This window comes from Aphelocoma coerulescens, chromosome 22 (assembly GCF_041296385.1).
Source record: "Aphelocoma coerulescens isolate FSJ_1873_10779 chromosome 22, UR_Acoe_1.0, whole genome shotgun sequence".
Taxonomy (NCBI): Eukaryota; Metazoa; Chordata; class Aves; order Passeriformes; family Corvidae; genus Aphelocoma; species Aphelocoma coerulescens.
In genome coordinates, this window is record NC_091035.1 from 2,981,327 (window position 1) to 2,997,039 (window position 15,713).

Sequence of the window (15,713 nt, forward strand, 5' to 3'; positions counted from 1 at the left end):
GGAGCTGTCCAGGCATCCCTCCACCGCTGTGATGCCCGGAGCTGTCCAGGCATCCCTTCACCGCTGTGATGCCCGGCACCATCGCGGTGATGTCCGGCCCGTGCCGCTCGGGCCATCACAGCAGTGAGGGAATGCCTGGACAGCTCCGGGCGTCACCTCACCGCGGCGATGCCGCCGCGCCCCGCCCCGTCCCCGCCCGGAGGCCGCTCCGCCCGCCCTCCCCGTGCATAAATACCGGGGTGCGGGCGGCGCCCGCCGCAGAGCAGTCGCAGGAGCCTCCGCAGCCATGAGCTCGTACGGCTACGACCCGTTCTTCCCGTCCTACAAGCGGCGCTACGCGGAGAGCCCGCGCATCCATGTGTCGGTGCGCAGCGGCGGCGGCTTCGGCTCGGCGCGCTCCGCGTACTCCAGCCTGTCCGCGCCCGTGTCCTCCGTGTCCGTGCGCCGCAGCTACGCCACCTCCAGCGCCTCGGGCTCGCTGCTGCACTCGGTGGACAGCCTGGACCTGAGCCAGGTGGCCGCCATCAGCAACGACCTCAAGTCCATCCGCAGCCAGGAGCGAGCGCAGCTGCAGGACCTCAACGACCGCTTCGCCTGCTTCATCGAGCGCGTGCACGAGCTGGAGCAGCAGAACAAGGTGCTGGAGGCCGAGCTGCTGGTGCTGCGGCAGAAGCACGCCGAGCCCTCCCGCTTCCGCGCCCTGTACGAGCAGGAGATCCGCGAGCTGCGCTTGGCCGCGGAGGAGGCGACGAGCGAGAAGCAGGCGCTGCAGGGCGAGCGGGAGAGCCTGGAGGAGACGCTGCGCGGGCTCCAGGCGCGCTACGAGGAGGAGGTGCTGAGCCGCGAGGACGCGGAGGCGCGGCTGCTCGAGGTGCGCAAGGGCGCGGACGAGGCGGCGCTGGCGCGGGCGGAGCTGGAGAAGCGCGTGGACAGCCTGCTGGACGAGCTGGCCTTCCTCAAGAAGGTGCACGAGGAGGAGCTGGCCGAGCTGCAGGCGCAGATCCAGTACGCGCACCTGTCCGTGGAGATGGACGTGTCGGCCAAGCCCGACCTGTCGGCCGCGCTGCGCGACATCCGCGCGCAGTACGAGAAGCTGGCGGCGCGCAACATGCAGAACGCCGAGGAGTGGTTCCGCAGCCGCTTCACCGTGCTCAGCGAGAGCGCGGCCAAGAACACGGACGCCGTGCGCGCCGCCAAGGACGAGGTGTCCGAGAGCCGCCGCCTGCTCAAGGCCAAGACGCTGGAGATCGAGGCCACCCGCGGCATGAACGAGGCGCTGGAGAAGCAGCTGCAGGAGCTGGAAGAGAAGCAGAGCGCGGATATCTCCGCGCTGCAGGTGAGGGGGTGGGGGGCTGGAAGGGTCCCTGCAGAGGAGGAGGGTCGGGGTCCCGCAGGTGAAGGGGTGATGGGGTTTGCAGGGCTCTGCAGGGGAGGGGATGATGGGGTTTGAAGGGTCCCGCAGGTGAAGGGATGATGGGGTTTGAAGGGTTCTGCAGGGGAGGGGATGATGGGGTTTGAAGGGTTCTGCAGGGGAGGGGATGATGGGGTTTGAAGGGTTCTGCAGGGGAGGGGATGATGGGGTTTGCAGGGTCCTGCAGGTGAAGGGATGATGGGGTTTGCAGGGCTCTGCAGGTGCCAGGGGTCGGGGTTTCCTGGGCTCTGCAGGTGAAGGGATGTTAGGGTTTGAAGAGTTCTGAAGGTGAGGGGGTTTGGGATTTGTGGGGTCCCTGCCTGTGAGGGGGATAAAGATGTGCAGGTTCCCTGGCAGTGAGGGCGTTCAGGGTTTTCTGGGCTCTGCAGTTGAAGGGATGGATGTTGGGGTTTGAGGGGTTCTGCAGGTGAGGGGAGTTGGGGTCTGCAGAGCTTCACAGATGAGGGGATCAGGATTTGCAGGGAGAGGTTGTTGGCAGCATCACTCCTGGTTTGTGCTGTGCCTGTGTTGCAGGTAAGGCATCCTAAAATGCCAGTGCAGTGCCACGGAGCTGTAAAGCAGGATGTGGTGTGGAAATACAGACCCCAATCAGGATCTGAGTTACCAAAATCATCCCAGAGATGGGGATGCTCTGGTATTGCTTATCTGAAGTGTGAGGTGTTACAAAATCATAACGCAGAACGCCCCTGATAAAGCACAAACTCATGTGTCCACGTACTGATACAGCCTGAACTGTTCTGCACAAAAAAATCATGGAATCACTGAATATCCCGAGCTGGAAGGGACCTGCAAGGATCATCAGTGGATATCCTGAAGCTAAAATTAGAAAAAGCACACAGAGGCCAAATTCAAAATGAAACAACACACAAATTTCGTGGATGCTTTGGCACTTGGGTACCAGAAAATTTGGCTCTGTGTGTCAAATAGGGCTGGAATAATGTGCTGTAGAAAACCTGCCAGGGAAGGTGTTAAATGAGGCTTTTTGGCTGAGGGTGGAGTGGGAGCTGTGCAGTTTCTGTCTGCTAGAGCAAGATTAAGTTAAAAGGATTGGAGAAATTCCTTGTGATTATTGCTAGACTAGGGAGAAATGGGAATTTTATGCTGTCGATATTGTTCCATCCAACAGGATACAATCAACAAATTGGAGAACGAGCTGAGAACCACAAAGAGTGAGATGGCTCGGTACTTGAAGGAATATCAGGACCTGCTCAATGTGAAAATGGCTCTGGACATCGAAATTGCAGCCTATAGGTATGGGGGGGATGTTTTAATGAACTAGAACTCGGAGCAGTTCCCATTCTCTTCAGGAGAATTCAGGTTATTGATCATTCCCCCAACAGAAATCTTCATAGATTTGTGGCAGAGTTTAATCAGCTCCTCTCTGTGTGCACACAGAATTTTTAGCGTGGCAATAAATGATCTCAGTTCTCCATCCTGACAGATAAAAATACCTGTTCTGTACTTGGGGGAGAGATTTTGTATCAGTGGAATTCCTCAATAAAAATGGTTCATTTTCAAAATGGGAAATCCCTCAAATGCCCTCAAGAACGGGGTTTGTTTCTGACTTGCAAATCTACAAATTAAATATTTTCCAGTAGAATTGTTGCTAAATAACTGTGATGTTTTGTCCCAGATACTGAGAGATTCCGATGCTGGAGCAGAATTTCTGTGGAAGCCACAAGGGGGAATACTGAGAGAGCAGCTCCAAACGTTGTCTGACATCTCAGCAGCAAATTGTTACGGCTGTGCCGGTCTGTGCGAGCTGCAGGGTGGCAAAATACACCTCTAGCTTCACCTGCTAGAGGAACCTGGTTCTAGAGGGGTTTTCCTGTTCCTTCCAACAAGGAAAATCATTAATTCACCTGCAATAGACACATCTGAAAGGGATTATTCCAAGAAAATAGTGTAGCACTGGCACACGGTGCAAAACCAGCCCTTAATTAACAACCAAATATCTCCAGGGCTTGTGATGCTGGATCCTGCTGCAGCACAACCAATTCCTTTCTCCTTGCTTTTGTTTTTCCCTGCTAGGAAACTGCTGGAAGGGGAAGAGACCCGGCTCAGCTTCACCAGTGTCGGCAGCATCACCAGTGGCTACAGCCAGAGTGCCCCCACCTTCGGCAGGTCCGCCTACAGCGGCCTCCAGTCCAGCTCCTACCTGATGACCACCCGCTCCTTCCCCACCTACTACTCCAGCCACGTCCAGGAGGAGCAGATTGAAATCGAGGAAACCATCGAGGCTGCCAAAGCAGGAGAAGCCAAGGCAGCTCCTGCAGAAGAGGGTGAGGAGGAAGAGAAAGAGGAAGGCGAGGAAGAAGCGGGAGAAGAGGCCGAAGAAGAGGAGGAAGGTACTTAGAGTTACTTCTAAATCCCTTTTTTTCATGTTTCATCCCTGTTCATATGGGATAAACCCCAGAAATCCCAATGATTAAATCTAATGATTAAAACTCTTTCATTTTCTACTTCCATGAGCCAAAGGATGGTGGGATTAAGCACACGGAATTCAAGCAGGGAAGTCTGAATATTGAGTGGAAGATCAGGTGAAATGTTCAGTCAGGCTGATGATAGGTTTCCAAAACCCTCAATGATAATGTTCAGGTGGCAGCAAGCAGCATTTAGTTATGAGGGATATCCTCAAAAAGAAGGACCAAGGACATCCTGAGCTGGATATGAATTCCCAGAGAGCAGCCCGAGACAATGGGAACATCAGCTGACGTCTGGGGCTGGAATTACTGGGTTCAGTGCACGGCAGTGTCACATCTCTGCAGTGCATTGGTGGCCGTGGAACTGTGAGGGGTTCGTTAGTGTAAAGTTTAATTATAGGGAAGTTACAGCTAAAGAGCCAATCGGAGAGCAGTGACAGATTCTTCAAGTCTTTGCTTTAAGCAGTGAGTCCAGAACTGAGATTTTTCACAGCCATGATTTGTTTTTATCAAGTGTTTCAGTCCCCCTGAAATCCAGGACAAATTGGTTGTGCAGTTTTGCTGTAGCTGGCTGCCAGAATGGGTGGGGTTGAGGGAGGATCCCACTGAATTGGGATCAGGAATTGGACCCGGATGTGAAATACCTTTCTGTCCTTCAAAGGTGCTAAGGAGGAATCAGAAGAAGCCAAAGAGGGTGAGGAAGAGGAAGGAGAAGGAGAAGGGGAAGAAACAGCAGCAGAAGAAGGGGAGGAGTCCCAGGAAGCTGCTGAGGAAGCTGCTGAGGAGGAGAAGGAGGAGAAGGAAGAGAAGGAGGAGAAGGAAGCAGCAGGAAAGGAAGAGAGTGAAGGCAAGAAGAAGGCTTGATCCAAGGGCAGCTTTCCATCAGAACCAACGGCTGACTGAGCTCCAGCTGCAGTCTCACCTATTTAATTCAGTGACCACTGAGGTTCCAAGTTCATGATTATGATGTTTCTCCCTGTGCAGAGTCTGAGTTTGCTTGCAGAGCACCCAAGGCTTGCTCCCCAAGTGCCGCATGGTTCCACGTATGAGTTCAGGGCTTCTGTCTTCCCTGGGTGACCCAGAACCTTAACATTTAAAATGGGGGGAAAATAAGTGGTGGGAATGAAAGGTTACATTTATCTTGCATTTAAAATAATTATGGAAACGGTGGGTGGGGGAAGTGATGGAGGCTTCATTAAGTACGTGCAATAAAGCAGTCAATAAAGTTCAGAAATGCTTACACGGATTCCTCGTGCGTGTCCTGTGTCCCTAAAAGGTTGATAAAGGGGTTTATCACACTCACCCTGTGGATGAGAAGTGAGGAACATCTCTTGGGGGGGTGTAAAATTTCACACATTTGACAAAAACACCCCGGGGTGTGCTGGGGGCAGGCATGGGTCTCAGGGGCTCGGGGGTGCAACAAGCACAAGCTGCCTCCTAAAAAATGGGAATTTGGCCAAACCAATACAGAGGGGAAATGCAAATGTGGCTGTTCAATGGTGGCAGGAAGTTGTTCAGTGTCTGGTGGGTCAGTGATGGAAGAAGCGAGTGAGGGTGTAGGTGAGGCTTGGAGCAAACATCTGCAAAAATGACCTTAAAATCAGAACACGATGAGCAGTTAGAGGGATGGATGGTGTGGGGGAAGGAGCTGCCTCTCTCTCCCAGCTGCAGAACTCAACCCTCTCTGGGCTGCAGAGGCTCATCCTGAGAATTTTTCAGGGATTTTTAAAGTTTTGCCTGAGCTAAAAAAGGCACAGAAATGGAGCATCCAACAGCAGCACGGCCTGGCACTGCCTAAGCACTGTGCTGTGCTCTGAGCCTGTTTAACTTCCACTCCCCTACAGCTGTGACATGAAATTAAACCTTGTAAGGGCAAGCACTGGGCTAATGCTGCAAATTAAACCTGTTTAAATAAACTAAACCCATGGAAATCTGAGTTCAAATAGGCATTAATGGCTGCCTTAAGCTTTACAGACAGATGTGGCTGGATGAATTTTTGCACAGGATTTTGGGGTAGCTTTTTCATTTTTTGCACTGGGGATGTGGTCTCGGTTCTCCTCAAAGGCTTTGTTCAGAGAGAAAGGAAATCTCTTTTTAACACAAATTTTAGGAGTGTTCCAAAAGCATCTCCCTTTTCAGTGTTTAAAGGGTGATAAAAGAGATTGTGCTGGCTGAAGTAAGCACTTAAAATTATTATTTTCTTTCCCACTCCCAAGAAAAGCAGCAGGAGAAAGAAAAGGAAGCTTGGTCAAGCCTTTTGGAAAAGCAGTAATTCCAGTAACTCAGGGAGTTCCAGTATCATTCCCCAATTTTTTTTTTCCCTACTTTCCTGGGAGTTTGATGCTTTTGAGAACCAGAAGGAAAAGAGGTAAAATAATTTTCACTTTCTTCAACAACACCTCTTAAATATTTCTTTTTCCACTTCCCTCCTGCTTTATTTTCCTCCCTGTTTTTATCAGAGCTGTTGTTACAAAGCAGATCTCATTTCCCCTCTCCAGGCCAGTGGTGAGGAGAATTGGGGGAGCTTGCAGTGCTCTTTACTGAGTGTTTTTACAGCTGCTGGGGGGATGGAGGGGAGCTGCTCCCCCTGGGGTGTGATGCCTCCAGCTCCCCCAGCAGACCGTCGGGGCTGCTGCTCGGAGATAAGGAGCAGGAGCTGCTTCTCAGAAACCAGAGCTGGTTCTCAGAAACTCCCCTGAGTCCTGCAGCAGGAAATGATGCCTGCACTCAGCTGGGAGAGAGGGGCTGCCCCTGAGGAGAAAAAAACCTGTTCCAGCCCTGGGCAGAGCCCATCAGGACCATCAAAGCCAGAGCAGAGCTGGGCAGCTCGGCTGGAGAGAGCATTGATGAGGGAAGGAGGGACAGGACAGGGGGGAACGGCTTCAAACTGACAGGGAGGAGGTTTAGATGGGATATTGGGAAGGAATTCTTTATTCAGAGGATCTTGAGGGGCTGGGCTGGAATTCCCAGAGCAGCTGGGGATGCCCCTGGATCCCTGGCAGTGCCCAAGGCCAGGCTGGAGCAGCCTGGGACAGTGGGAGGTGTCCCTGGGCATGGCAGGGGTGGCACTGGATGGGCTTTAAGGTCCTTTCCCACCCAAACCATTCCATGATAAATTAAATCCTGCCTTTCTCCAGCACTCTGAGCTCCTTTTAACTCTTCAAAACCCCATTTTACTTCCTCTTCCAAGTCTTTTTTTGCTGACAAACTCCTCCTTCCCTCAGCCCTTTGCACCCGTCTCTGTTCTGGAAAGCAAAGCTCCCTGTGCAGCCAGGGCTGCTCCAGAGCAGCACATCCAGAGCTCCAGCAGCTCTCCCCTCTCTCCTGCTGCCGTTCCCAGGCTGATCCCTGCTCCCTCTGTTCTTTTTATTGCATTGCAGCTCCGCCGGGCTCTGTGAGTCAGCCCCAGCAGGAGCTGCAGCAGGGCTGACTCTGCAGTGACCGCCCGGGCTGGGCCCCAGTCCTGCCCCGCTGCCCAAACTGGTGGGAGGGAGGCTGGGCTGGATTTGTGTGTTCCCAGCTGCTCCCAGGGCTGTGGGATGGATCCTGCTGCCAGCACTCGCTTTACCTTGGAAAATCCAGGCGCTGGCTTTGACGCAATGCAGTAAGAGCTGGCAGAGGGAGGCTCAGGAGAAACTTTCCCCCGAGTTGCAGCTGCAAGAAAAGCCAGGAGTGTCCTGGGGTTTTTTTTCCTGCTCTTTGGGTCTGGTTCAGGCTGAGGTCTCACCCAGGGAACACCCAGGGAGGTGCTGGATGCTTTCCCTGAGATGCACATACACCCCCTCCCCTCCCCTCAGCATGGGGAGCACCTGTACAGAACATCCCAAGTCCAGAAATTCACCTTCTAGTAACTAAATAATTAACAGCTCATCATTTGCTGCCTTCCCAGATTAGTTAAGGATACTTAAATCCTGAAAAAAAAAGCAGGAATAGAGCCCACATGTGAACAGGGAGCACACAAACCCCGATGACTGGAGAAAATTCTGGTGCCTGACTCAGCTCCCTGGCAAATGCAACCTGTTTGTGTTTTGTAACACTGCCCAGTTTGTTCCCACCTGGAATTTTGTTCTGGGATGCTGAAGAATATCTGTGGCACCTCCACAACCCAGCATAGTAGGAAGATCCTGGTTTAGAGCCCTCCAGCTCCTGAAGCCACGGTGGTCTTGATATCCCACCTTAAAAAAGATGCACAAATCCTCACTGTCAATTCCTTTAATTAGAGTTTTTCCCTTCATGGATATTTTTTTATTGTTTAATGAACTTCTCTGTCTGAAAATAATTATTCCCTTCACTGGTTCTGTGCAGTCTGGAGGAGTAATTGGTGCAGAACAGGCAAATAACATCCTATTTATGCCTCTCTGCCCGGGAATTGTGCTCTCCTTTGAAACTGTTTGATTGCAGATGTCAGTAGACAAAACCCTCTTGGCACCATGAAATATTAATCAGTTCTTACAGTTTTATAAACATTTAGAAATGTGTTAACCACTTGCTTGTTCCTCTTAGGATTTGCTGGGAACATCTGCAGTGGGAAATGGGCTAAATTCACAAATTTGGTGTGTGAGAGAGGGGGGGGATAGAGTTGTGGGTAATAACTAAAAGCTGTGGCACATTTTGGGTGAGAAAAGGAGGAAAATGAGGATGTTGTGGAATGCATTGTGCCAAGGGCTTGTTTGCCTCCCAAAACCATGCAGGGAATGGATGTACCCCAGGCAGAGGGGTTGCTCCAACCCCTCATCTCAGGAACTGCAGTCCTGGATTGCCGGAGTGCAAACCAACACAAATGATGATTTTGGGGTCCCTGGAGCTGTGTCCTACCAGGCCTGAAGAGAAAGCAGCTGGAAAAGAAGCCCAGCATGAGAAATAGCCAGGCTGGGATCCCACCTGCACACGTTAAATGTTCCTGAGTCTCCTGCTGACACCAACATTTAATCCACCGGGCAAGGTGACCCTTCCTCTCCCTGCTGAATATTCCCAACTTTCCACTCTGAGGGGTGGATTTTGCAGTTTGGGACACTTTAGGGACTCCTGGAACTTAACTGAAAGCGTACAAACATAATCTCCTGTTAATATTTGTCTCTGGCTCGGTTTTGGGGTTGAGCCACGGTGTTCTCTTGGAAATTTTGTTTAAATCCAAGGGGAAAACGCCCTCAGTGCTCCCAAACCTTTGGTGCAGACACCAAAAATAGGGGAGTGCTTAACTCCTCATTCCTAAAGGTATTTTTGTGTCACACCCACACGTGACTCCAGAGAAGCTGCCATTTAATTTGCTAGCTCTGCTTTAATTAAACATCACTCAGCAGCCGAGCTGGGAGCCCAGATTCCCACCCAGTGCTTTGCTCCACAAAGGCTCCCAGGTTGGTTTGAAAGCCTTATCTGCTGTGGGCTCCCCACTTCTCCAGTGAGGAACACGCTGGACCCTTCCAATTAAAAACTCCTTGATCTTCAATTACTGATGGGGTGAAGAATCGAAGGCACAAGGAAACCACAGCTTTTGATCAGACCCTGAGTTAGGCCACAGATTTCAGGGCAGTCCACGGCCTAAATCCAGGCTTTAGAATTATTTGCATTGCTTTGTGAGTTATGGGAGGTGGGGCAGCAGCTGCATTCTTCACTTTCCTTTTGAAACGGGGAATAAACACGAAATTAATCTTAAAATTATTTCCCACATTGGAGTTGGGGCCTTTATCTTCTTCCCTTTGCTTCATTCATCTCCATTTATTTTTCCAGGTAGAGGAATTTTTGATTCCTCTGGAAGAGGCCACCACTTCGGAGGTCTTGCCATTGAAGACTTAAAAATGTCAAGTTTATAACCCTTGGCTTTGAGTTTAGAATTTTGTGTTTAGAGGCAGATTGAACCTCTTGATCATTCGAGCCAGAGAATTGATTAGGAGGTTCCCATACAATTAAAGCAAGAGAGGGTAAAATAACCAGAACCAAACCCATTTTTGAGGACCTCGTGGTGGCTTGGTTGAGTCCCCTAAATGGGTTTTTGCTCAATTAAATGACAAACTGAAGGTGCCACACCCAGCTGTGGTTCATGCAGCTTCTCTCCCAGAAAAACCAAGGAATTCTTTGGAAATTGGCTCTCTTTACGTGTGGATGTTGGGGTGTAAGGAGGAAAATGATGCTTACGGAAGGTTTTAACACTTTTTGGCTCAGTGCAAGCAGCATTGAGGGCTCAGAGACCTTCCCCTTCCTATGAAAAGCAACTGCAACCCCTCTAAGCACCCCAAGGCCAGCCAGAAGTGCTCAATGGATTCTTCTTTGCTCTAGAAAATATGGGATGTGGCTCTTACTTTCTTAATCCAGCCTTTGTGCTGGTACAGGAAATTTCTCCATCATAGCCAATTCCCAAACCACAGAACACCCCAGGTTGGACAGGACCCCCAAGGACCACCAAAGTCCAGCTCCTAAACGAGGACACTTAGAAAAAAACACCTGATGCAATTTTCCATCCCCATTCAGGAGAGAGCATCCAGCCTAGGGAAGGGTTTAAATTGGGACAAATCACCAGAACAAGTCATGTTTTCATATTGACCTTTATTGAGCAAGAACTGCTGTGACTGTTTTACATCAAACAACAAAAGGTTGCGTACTGTGCATGTCAACAAGGTTCTCCCAGGAGCAAAAGTCCACCCTAATTGCACCAGTGAGGTAAACATAATTAGTTATAAGTAGCTTTTTTTATTGTTTTTTTTTAAGGCTAGGAGAGTTCTGGTTCTCATGAATACTCTATTACTGTTTTCAGTTTGGTTTTGGCTCAGTTGGTTCTTTGCATAATACATCTGAACTCGTTCCTCAGATACGTCCCTCCAACAGCTCAGGAAATTCAGAAAAGCTTCCTCTGCACATTTCATCTCATGCACTAGTAGTAGTAGTATTTTTTTGTAGATCCCCAAGCTCTGTGGAGGGAGTACATCTTGAGCCTGCATGCATTCCCCCCCCCTTCCCTATATTGCACGAAAAAGTAAAATACTGTGTGTCTGGAGCCTCCGTGAGAGAACCCGATCTGCTTTGAAGCCGTCACCCACATGCATTTTGCAGCTGTCTATGGCTTAACCTTTTGCACCGACCCAAGCTCTTGAATTGGTTTGAATTTTAGCTATGGTTGGTTTTATTCGCTCTCTTTAATCTCCTTTACTACGGCGTGTGAAGTGACTTTCTCCACTTTCTTGGTGGACACCAACTTCTCCTCGAAGCTTTCTTCGTGCTCCTCCACCTTCTGAGTGACGGTCACCGACTTCGTGATAAACGTGGTCCCGCTGTCCCCACCCTCCCCTGTGATTTTCTCTACTTTTTTGGTTACCACGATTTTCTCAGCCTTGTCATCCACGGGGCTCACATCGAGGCCGTTGGTCACCACTCCCTTGTCTTCCTCCTCCTTCTCTTTGGACTCCTCCTTTTTCTCCTCCACCTCCCCGTTGACCGCGATGTCCTCTTTCCTCGACTCCTTCTCGGCCTCGGCGCTCACTTTTGTTACCTTGGTGACGGTGATGGTCTCCTCCACCACAGCCTTGGCATCCTTGACCGGGGAGGGAGGCTTCTCCGGGGACCGGGGCTTCTCAGGAGTCACGGGCTTCTCGGGAGTGCGCGGCTTCTCCGGGCTCGCCGGCTTTTCAGGGGAGCGCGGCTTCTCCGGCGTCGCAGCCTTCTCTGGGGTCGCAGCCTTCTCCGGCGTCGCAGCCTTCTCTGGGGTCGCAGCCTTCTCCGGGGTCGCAGCCTTCTCCGGGGAGGTCACCTTTGGCGTGGCAGGTTTCTCTGGAGACGCTGCTTTCTCCTCCTCCTTGGCCGCCTTCTCTGCTTTCTCCGCCTTCTGTTCTTTCGCTGCTTCCGCGGCTTTTTCTTTGGGGGCGGCCTTGGCCGGTTCTGTTACGGGGGATTTTGGGGGCGATTTCGGGGGGGACTTTGCGGGAGGTGTTTTGACCTTCTCTGCCTTTGCTGGTACCTCTTCAGCTTTGCCCTTGGCCTCAGGTTTTTCCTCCTCTTCCTCAGCTTCCTCCTCTTCTTCCTTTTCCTCAATTTCTTCTTTTTCAGAGCCACCTTCTTCTGCGGCGTCAGATTTTGCAGCTTCTTCCTCCTCTACTTCCTCTTCCTCCTTCTCTTCCTCCTCAGGTGCAGCTTCTTCTGCAGGAGCCTTCTCAGAAACTTCTTCCTCTGCAGCTTCTTCTGCTTTTTCTTCCTCCTGTTCTTCCTGCTGTGCCTTGGCTGCCATTTCTTCTGCAATGGCTGCCAGGGCATCTTCCATCTCAGACTTTTCGTCCTCCACCTTCGTCTCTTCAATGATTTCTTCTACAAACTTGTGCTGGACCTTCAGCTTTGGTGGTTCGATTTTCGTTTTCTGGATTTTGGTGGATGCTATTGTGACAGATGGTTGTCTGTGTGTGAATATGGGACCAGTAATGCTTCCAGAGAAGGCACTGAATCTTGTCTCTTCACCCTCCAGCAGCTTCCTGAGGGAATCAGGAGGAGAGAAAAAAAAAGAAAATGAGCATAAAAAACCAAAATAAGGGACAGTTGTTGGAATAATTGTGGCTGCTCCATCCCTGGAAGTGTCCAAGGCCAGGCTGGACAGGGCGTGGAGCAACCTGGGATAGTGGAAGGTGTCCCTGCTTTGGGATGAGCTTTAAGATCTCTTCCAACCCAAACCATTCCAGGATTCTATCACAGTCCCTGCTGTACTGTTCCCCTGCCAGCAGGACGGAACCAGTTTGCTGTGGAATGTGCTGGAACTGCCCAGTGCCATCCACAGCTCATGGCCCCAGCCCAGCTTTCCTTGAATCCGCTCTTCTGCAAAACTCACATCCAGCAGTTTTCAGCTTGGTTTGCCCGTGGCAGGTGTGACACGTCAGTGATCAGTTAAAATTCATCTTTAATGTCAGAAAGCTCCATTATGGCGTAAATCAGCAGGGATTAGGACAAACTAATTAATTTCATAGGATTCATTACGACCTAGGCAAACAGAATTTGACACAGCCAAGAGACCCAAATCAAATATTGTGTCTGAGGCAGTCACAGCTGATTAGAGCACATGTTCTAATTTGGCAATTTGGGCATCCACCTTTTTTTGTGGGAATATGAGAACTGGAGATTTCAGCTGTCTTTGGCAGCAGCCAGCTACAGCCCCCGGGGTGTCTGTGTGTCTGAACAACCTCAGGAATTTCAACAGATCTGGAGATGGGGGTGGCTTTTTGTTGTTTTTACTTTTCTTTTATTCAAATGTTTTTCATCTGAGCCTGTGACCCAGAAAAATCAGGAGCTCTCCAGTGAGTTCTGAAGTGATACAGAGGAGACTAAAAAAACCTGCCAGGTGATGGCAACAGCAAGCAACGCTCAGCTCCAGATTAGAGCGGGTGCCTCTGAAGGAAAGTTGAGCAAGAAAAGCAAAAGTGTTTGTGACAGGCAGATCAGCACTCGCTGCCTCAAACCGTGATCAAGCAAATTCCCTGTCTCTCCCAGGCGATGAAAGGGAGTTCTGGTGACAAGCCCTGCATGCCTGGCATCTGCAAAGCAGACAGGAATTAAAAATAAACTCGTCTTTCGCTGCATCTCCTGCTCGTGCGGCCAAGGACAGAATGCGGCACGGGAGCCGCCGCACTGAGTCACGCTGTGCTGTGCCCGCGGGGCTTGCTGGCAGCTCTACCACTGATTAGCTGGTCCCTAATGACCTTCTGGGCTCTCACTGGGCTGGCTAATGGTTGCAATGATTTAGCCAGGCTCTAATTTTACCCGTGTTCACTGCATGCAGATATTTCTTAGCTGTGGTAAAGCCTCCCGAGCCAGCAGCATCCGCAGTGCTATTAATATTCCAGACACGTCTGCAGTGATCCCACTGTACCTGTACGCAGCAATTTCGATGTCCAGGGCCATCTTGACATTGAGGAGGTCCTGGTACTCCCTCAAGTGACGAGCCATTTCCCACTTCGTTCCTCTGAGCTCGTTTTCCAGCTGGTGAATCGTGTCCTGCAAGGGAGACGCAGAAAACCCCTGTGACACGGGCAGGCGCTGCACGCGGGGACAGAGCGGGCACAACTTCTCTGAGGGGACTTTTAGAAACTCTTCCCGCCGCTCGGGGAGGCAGGGCCGGCATCAGAGCAGGACCCACCCGCTCCCACCGCCCTCCGCAGCATCCTCTCCCCGCCTTCCGCATCCCTGCATCCCTCGCTGCGCAGCCGGCACCGGGCACCTCCCGCATCCCTCCCGCCGGAGCGGGCACCGGGCACCTCCCGCACCCCTCCATCCCTCGCCGGGGGCTGGCACCGGGCACCTCCCGCATCCCTCCCGCCGGAGCGGGCACCGGGCACCCCCCGCAGCCCTCCATCCCTCGCCGGGGGCTGGCACCGGGCACCCCCCGCATCCCCCTCCCCAGAGCGGGCACCGGGCACCCCCCGCATCCCCCTCCCCAGAGCGGGCACCGGCCACCCCCCCGCCGGGCTCGGGACAGCCCCGCGCCGCCTCCCCGGTACCTGATAGGTGGTGAGGTCGTTATTGTGGCGCTCCTCGATGTCGCTGAGCTGCCTCTCCAGCGACTCCTTGGTGCCGCGCACCGACTCGAGCTCGATGCTCTTGGACTGGAGCTGCCGGCGGTACTCGGCGATCTCCTCCTTGGCGGAGCGGATCGCCTCCTTGTTCTGCTCGGCCGCCTCGGTGAGCTTGGCGTAGCGGCACTTGAACCACTCCTCGGCCTGGTGCATGTTGTGGTCGGACTGGCACTCGAGCTGGGCGCGGATCTCCTTCAGCGCCGTCGTCAGGTCTGTCTTCAGGTAGTCCTTCCTCTCCACCGTGGCGTGGGACGCCTGCAGCTGCGCCAGCAGCTCGGCCACCTCCTCCTCGTGGTTGCCCCTCAGGAAGGCCACCTCGTCCTGCAGCGACTGCACCTTCTTGTCCAGCTCGGCGCGCATCAGCGAGGCCTCCTCCATCTCCTTGCGCAGGGCGCGGATCGTCGCCTCCGTCTCGTCGCGCAGCCGCGCCTCATCCTCGAAGCGCTCCCGCAGGCGCTGGATGTCCTCCTCGATGTGCTCCGAGTCCAGCTGGATCTGCGCCTTCTCGTGGCTCACCTGCTCCAGGGCCCCGCGCAGCTCCCGCAGCTCCTGCTCGTAGGCGTCGCTCAGCTGCGCCCGCCCGGCGTGTTTCTGCCGCAGCGCCGCCAGCTCCGCCTCGATCTCCTTGTTCTGCTGCTCCAGGTAATGCACCTTCTCGATGTAGCCGGCGAAGCGGTCGTTGAGCCCCTGCAGCTGCTCCTTCTCGTTGGAGCGGCTCAGCTTGAGCTCGGCCGCGCCGTTCAGCAGCGAGGACTGGCTCACGTCCAGGCTCTCGGCCGAGCTCAGCACCGTGGAGCCGTAGGCGGCCCGCGGGCCGCCCAGGTTGGGGCGCTTGTAGGACGAGGACACGGTGCTGCCCGAGCCCCGAGACCACGACTGCGAGCGGAAGCCGCTGGACGGGGACGCGCTGGCGCGGCTGTAGGTAGCCCGGGTCTCGGTCACCCGGCGGTACGAGGGGTTGCCCAGGGGCTCCATGGTGTAGCTCATGGTGGGGCGCTGGGGGCGGCGGTGCGGGGCTGCTCCGGCCGCCGCCGCCCCTTTTATAGCCCCGCCGGGCGGCTGCGGGGCGGCTCCGCACACGTGTGCGGGGGGCGGCTCCCCCCGGCCCGGCCCCGGCCCGCCCCGCGCCCCGCCCCGGCTCCCCCTTCCTTCCCTTGCCGTCCCTCGCCTCGTCCCGGCTGCCCCTGCCCGGCCCCTGACGCCTCCCCGGTGCCCCTTCCCCACTCCCCTTCCCGCTGCTGCCCCTGTTCCCTGCCCCCTCCTCTCCCTTCTCCTCCCCATTGCCCACCCACTCGCCCCTTTCTTCTTTCATTGCTGCCC

At 53.4% G+C, this 15,713-nt stretch overlaps 2 protein-coding genes across 2 annotated transcripts; one reads left to right on the forward strand and one right to left on the reverse strand.

Moving 5' to 3' along the window:
• The first annotated feature begins 271 nt into the window (after positions 1 to 271).
• Positions 272 to 5,101, forward strand: NEFL (neurofilament light chain). The gene is made up of 4 exons (XM_069035629.1): positions 272 to 1,336; positions 2,559 to 2,683; positions 3,464 to 3,780; positions 4,517 to 5,101. The coding sequence occupies exons 1-4, from the start codon at positions 287 to 289 to the stop codon at positions 4,717 to 4,719; spliced, it is 1,695 nt and encodes a 564-aa protein (XP_068891730.1). The 5' UTR covers positions 272 to 286; the 3' UTR covers positions 4,720 to 5,101.
• A 4,697-nt stretch (positions 5,102 to 9,798) lies between these two features.
• NEFM (neurofilament medium chain) lies at positions 9,799 to 15,393 on the reverse strand. Its single transcript, XM_069035635.1, has 3 exons — positions 14,319 to 15,393; positions 13,691 to 13,815; positions 9,799 to 12,305 (listed from the first exon to the last, which is right to left on the reverse strand). Exons 1-3 carry the CDS (start codon positions 15,378 to 15,380, stop codon positions 10,970 to 10,972), a joined length of 2,523 nt encoding a protein of 840 aa, XP_068891736.1. The 5' UTR covers positions 15,381 to 15,393; the 3' UTR covers positions 9,799 to 10,969.
• Between the last annotated feature and the right edge of the window lie 320 nt (positions 15,394 to 15,713).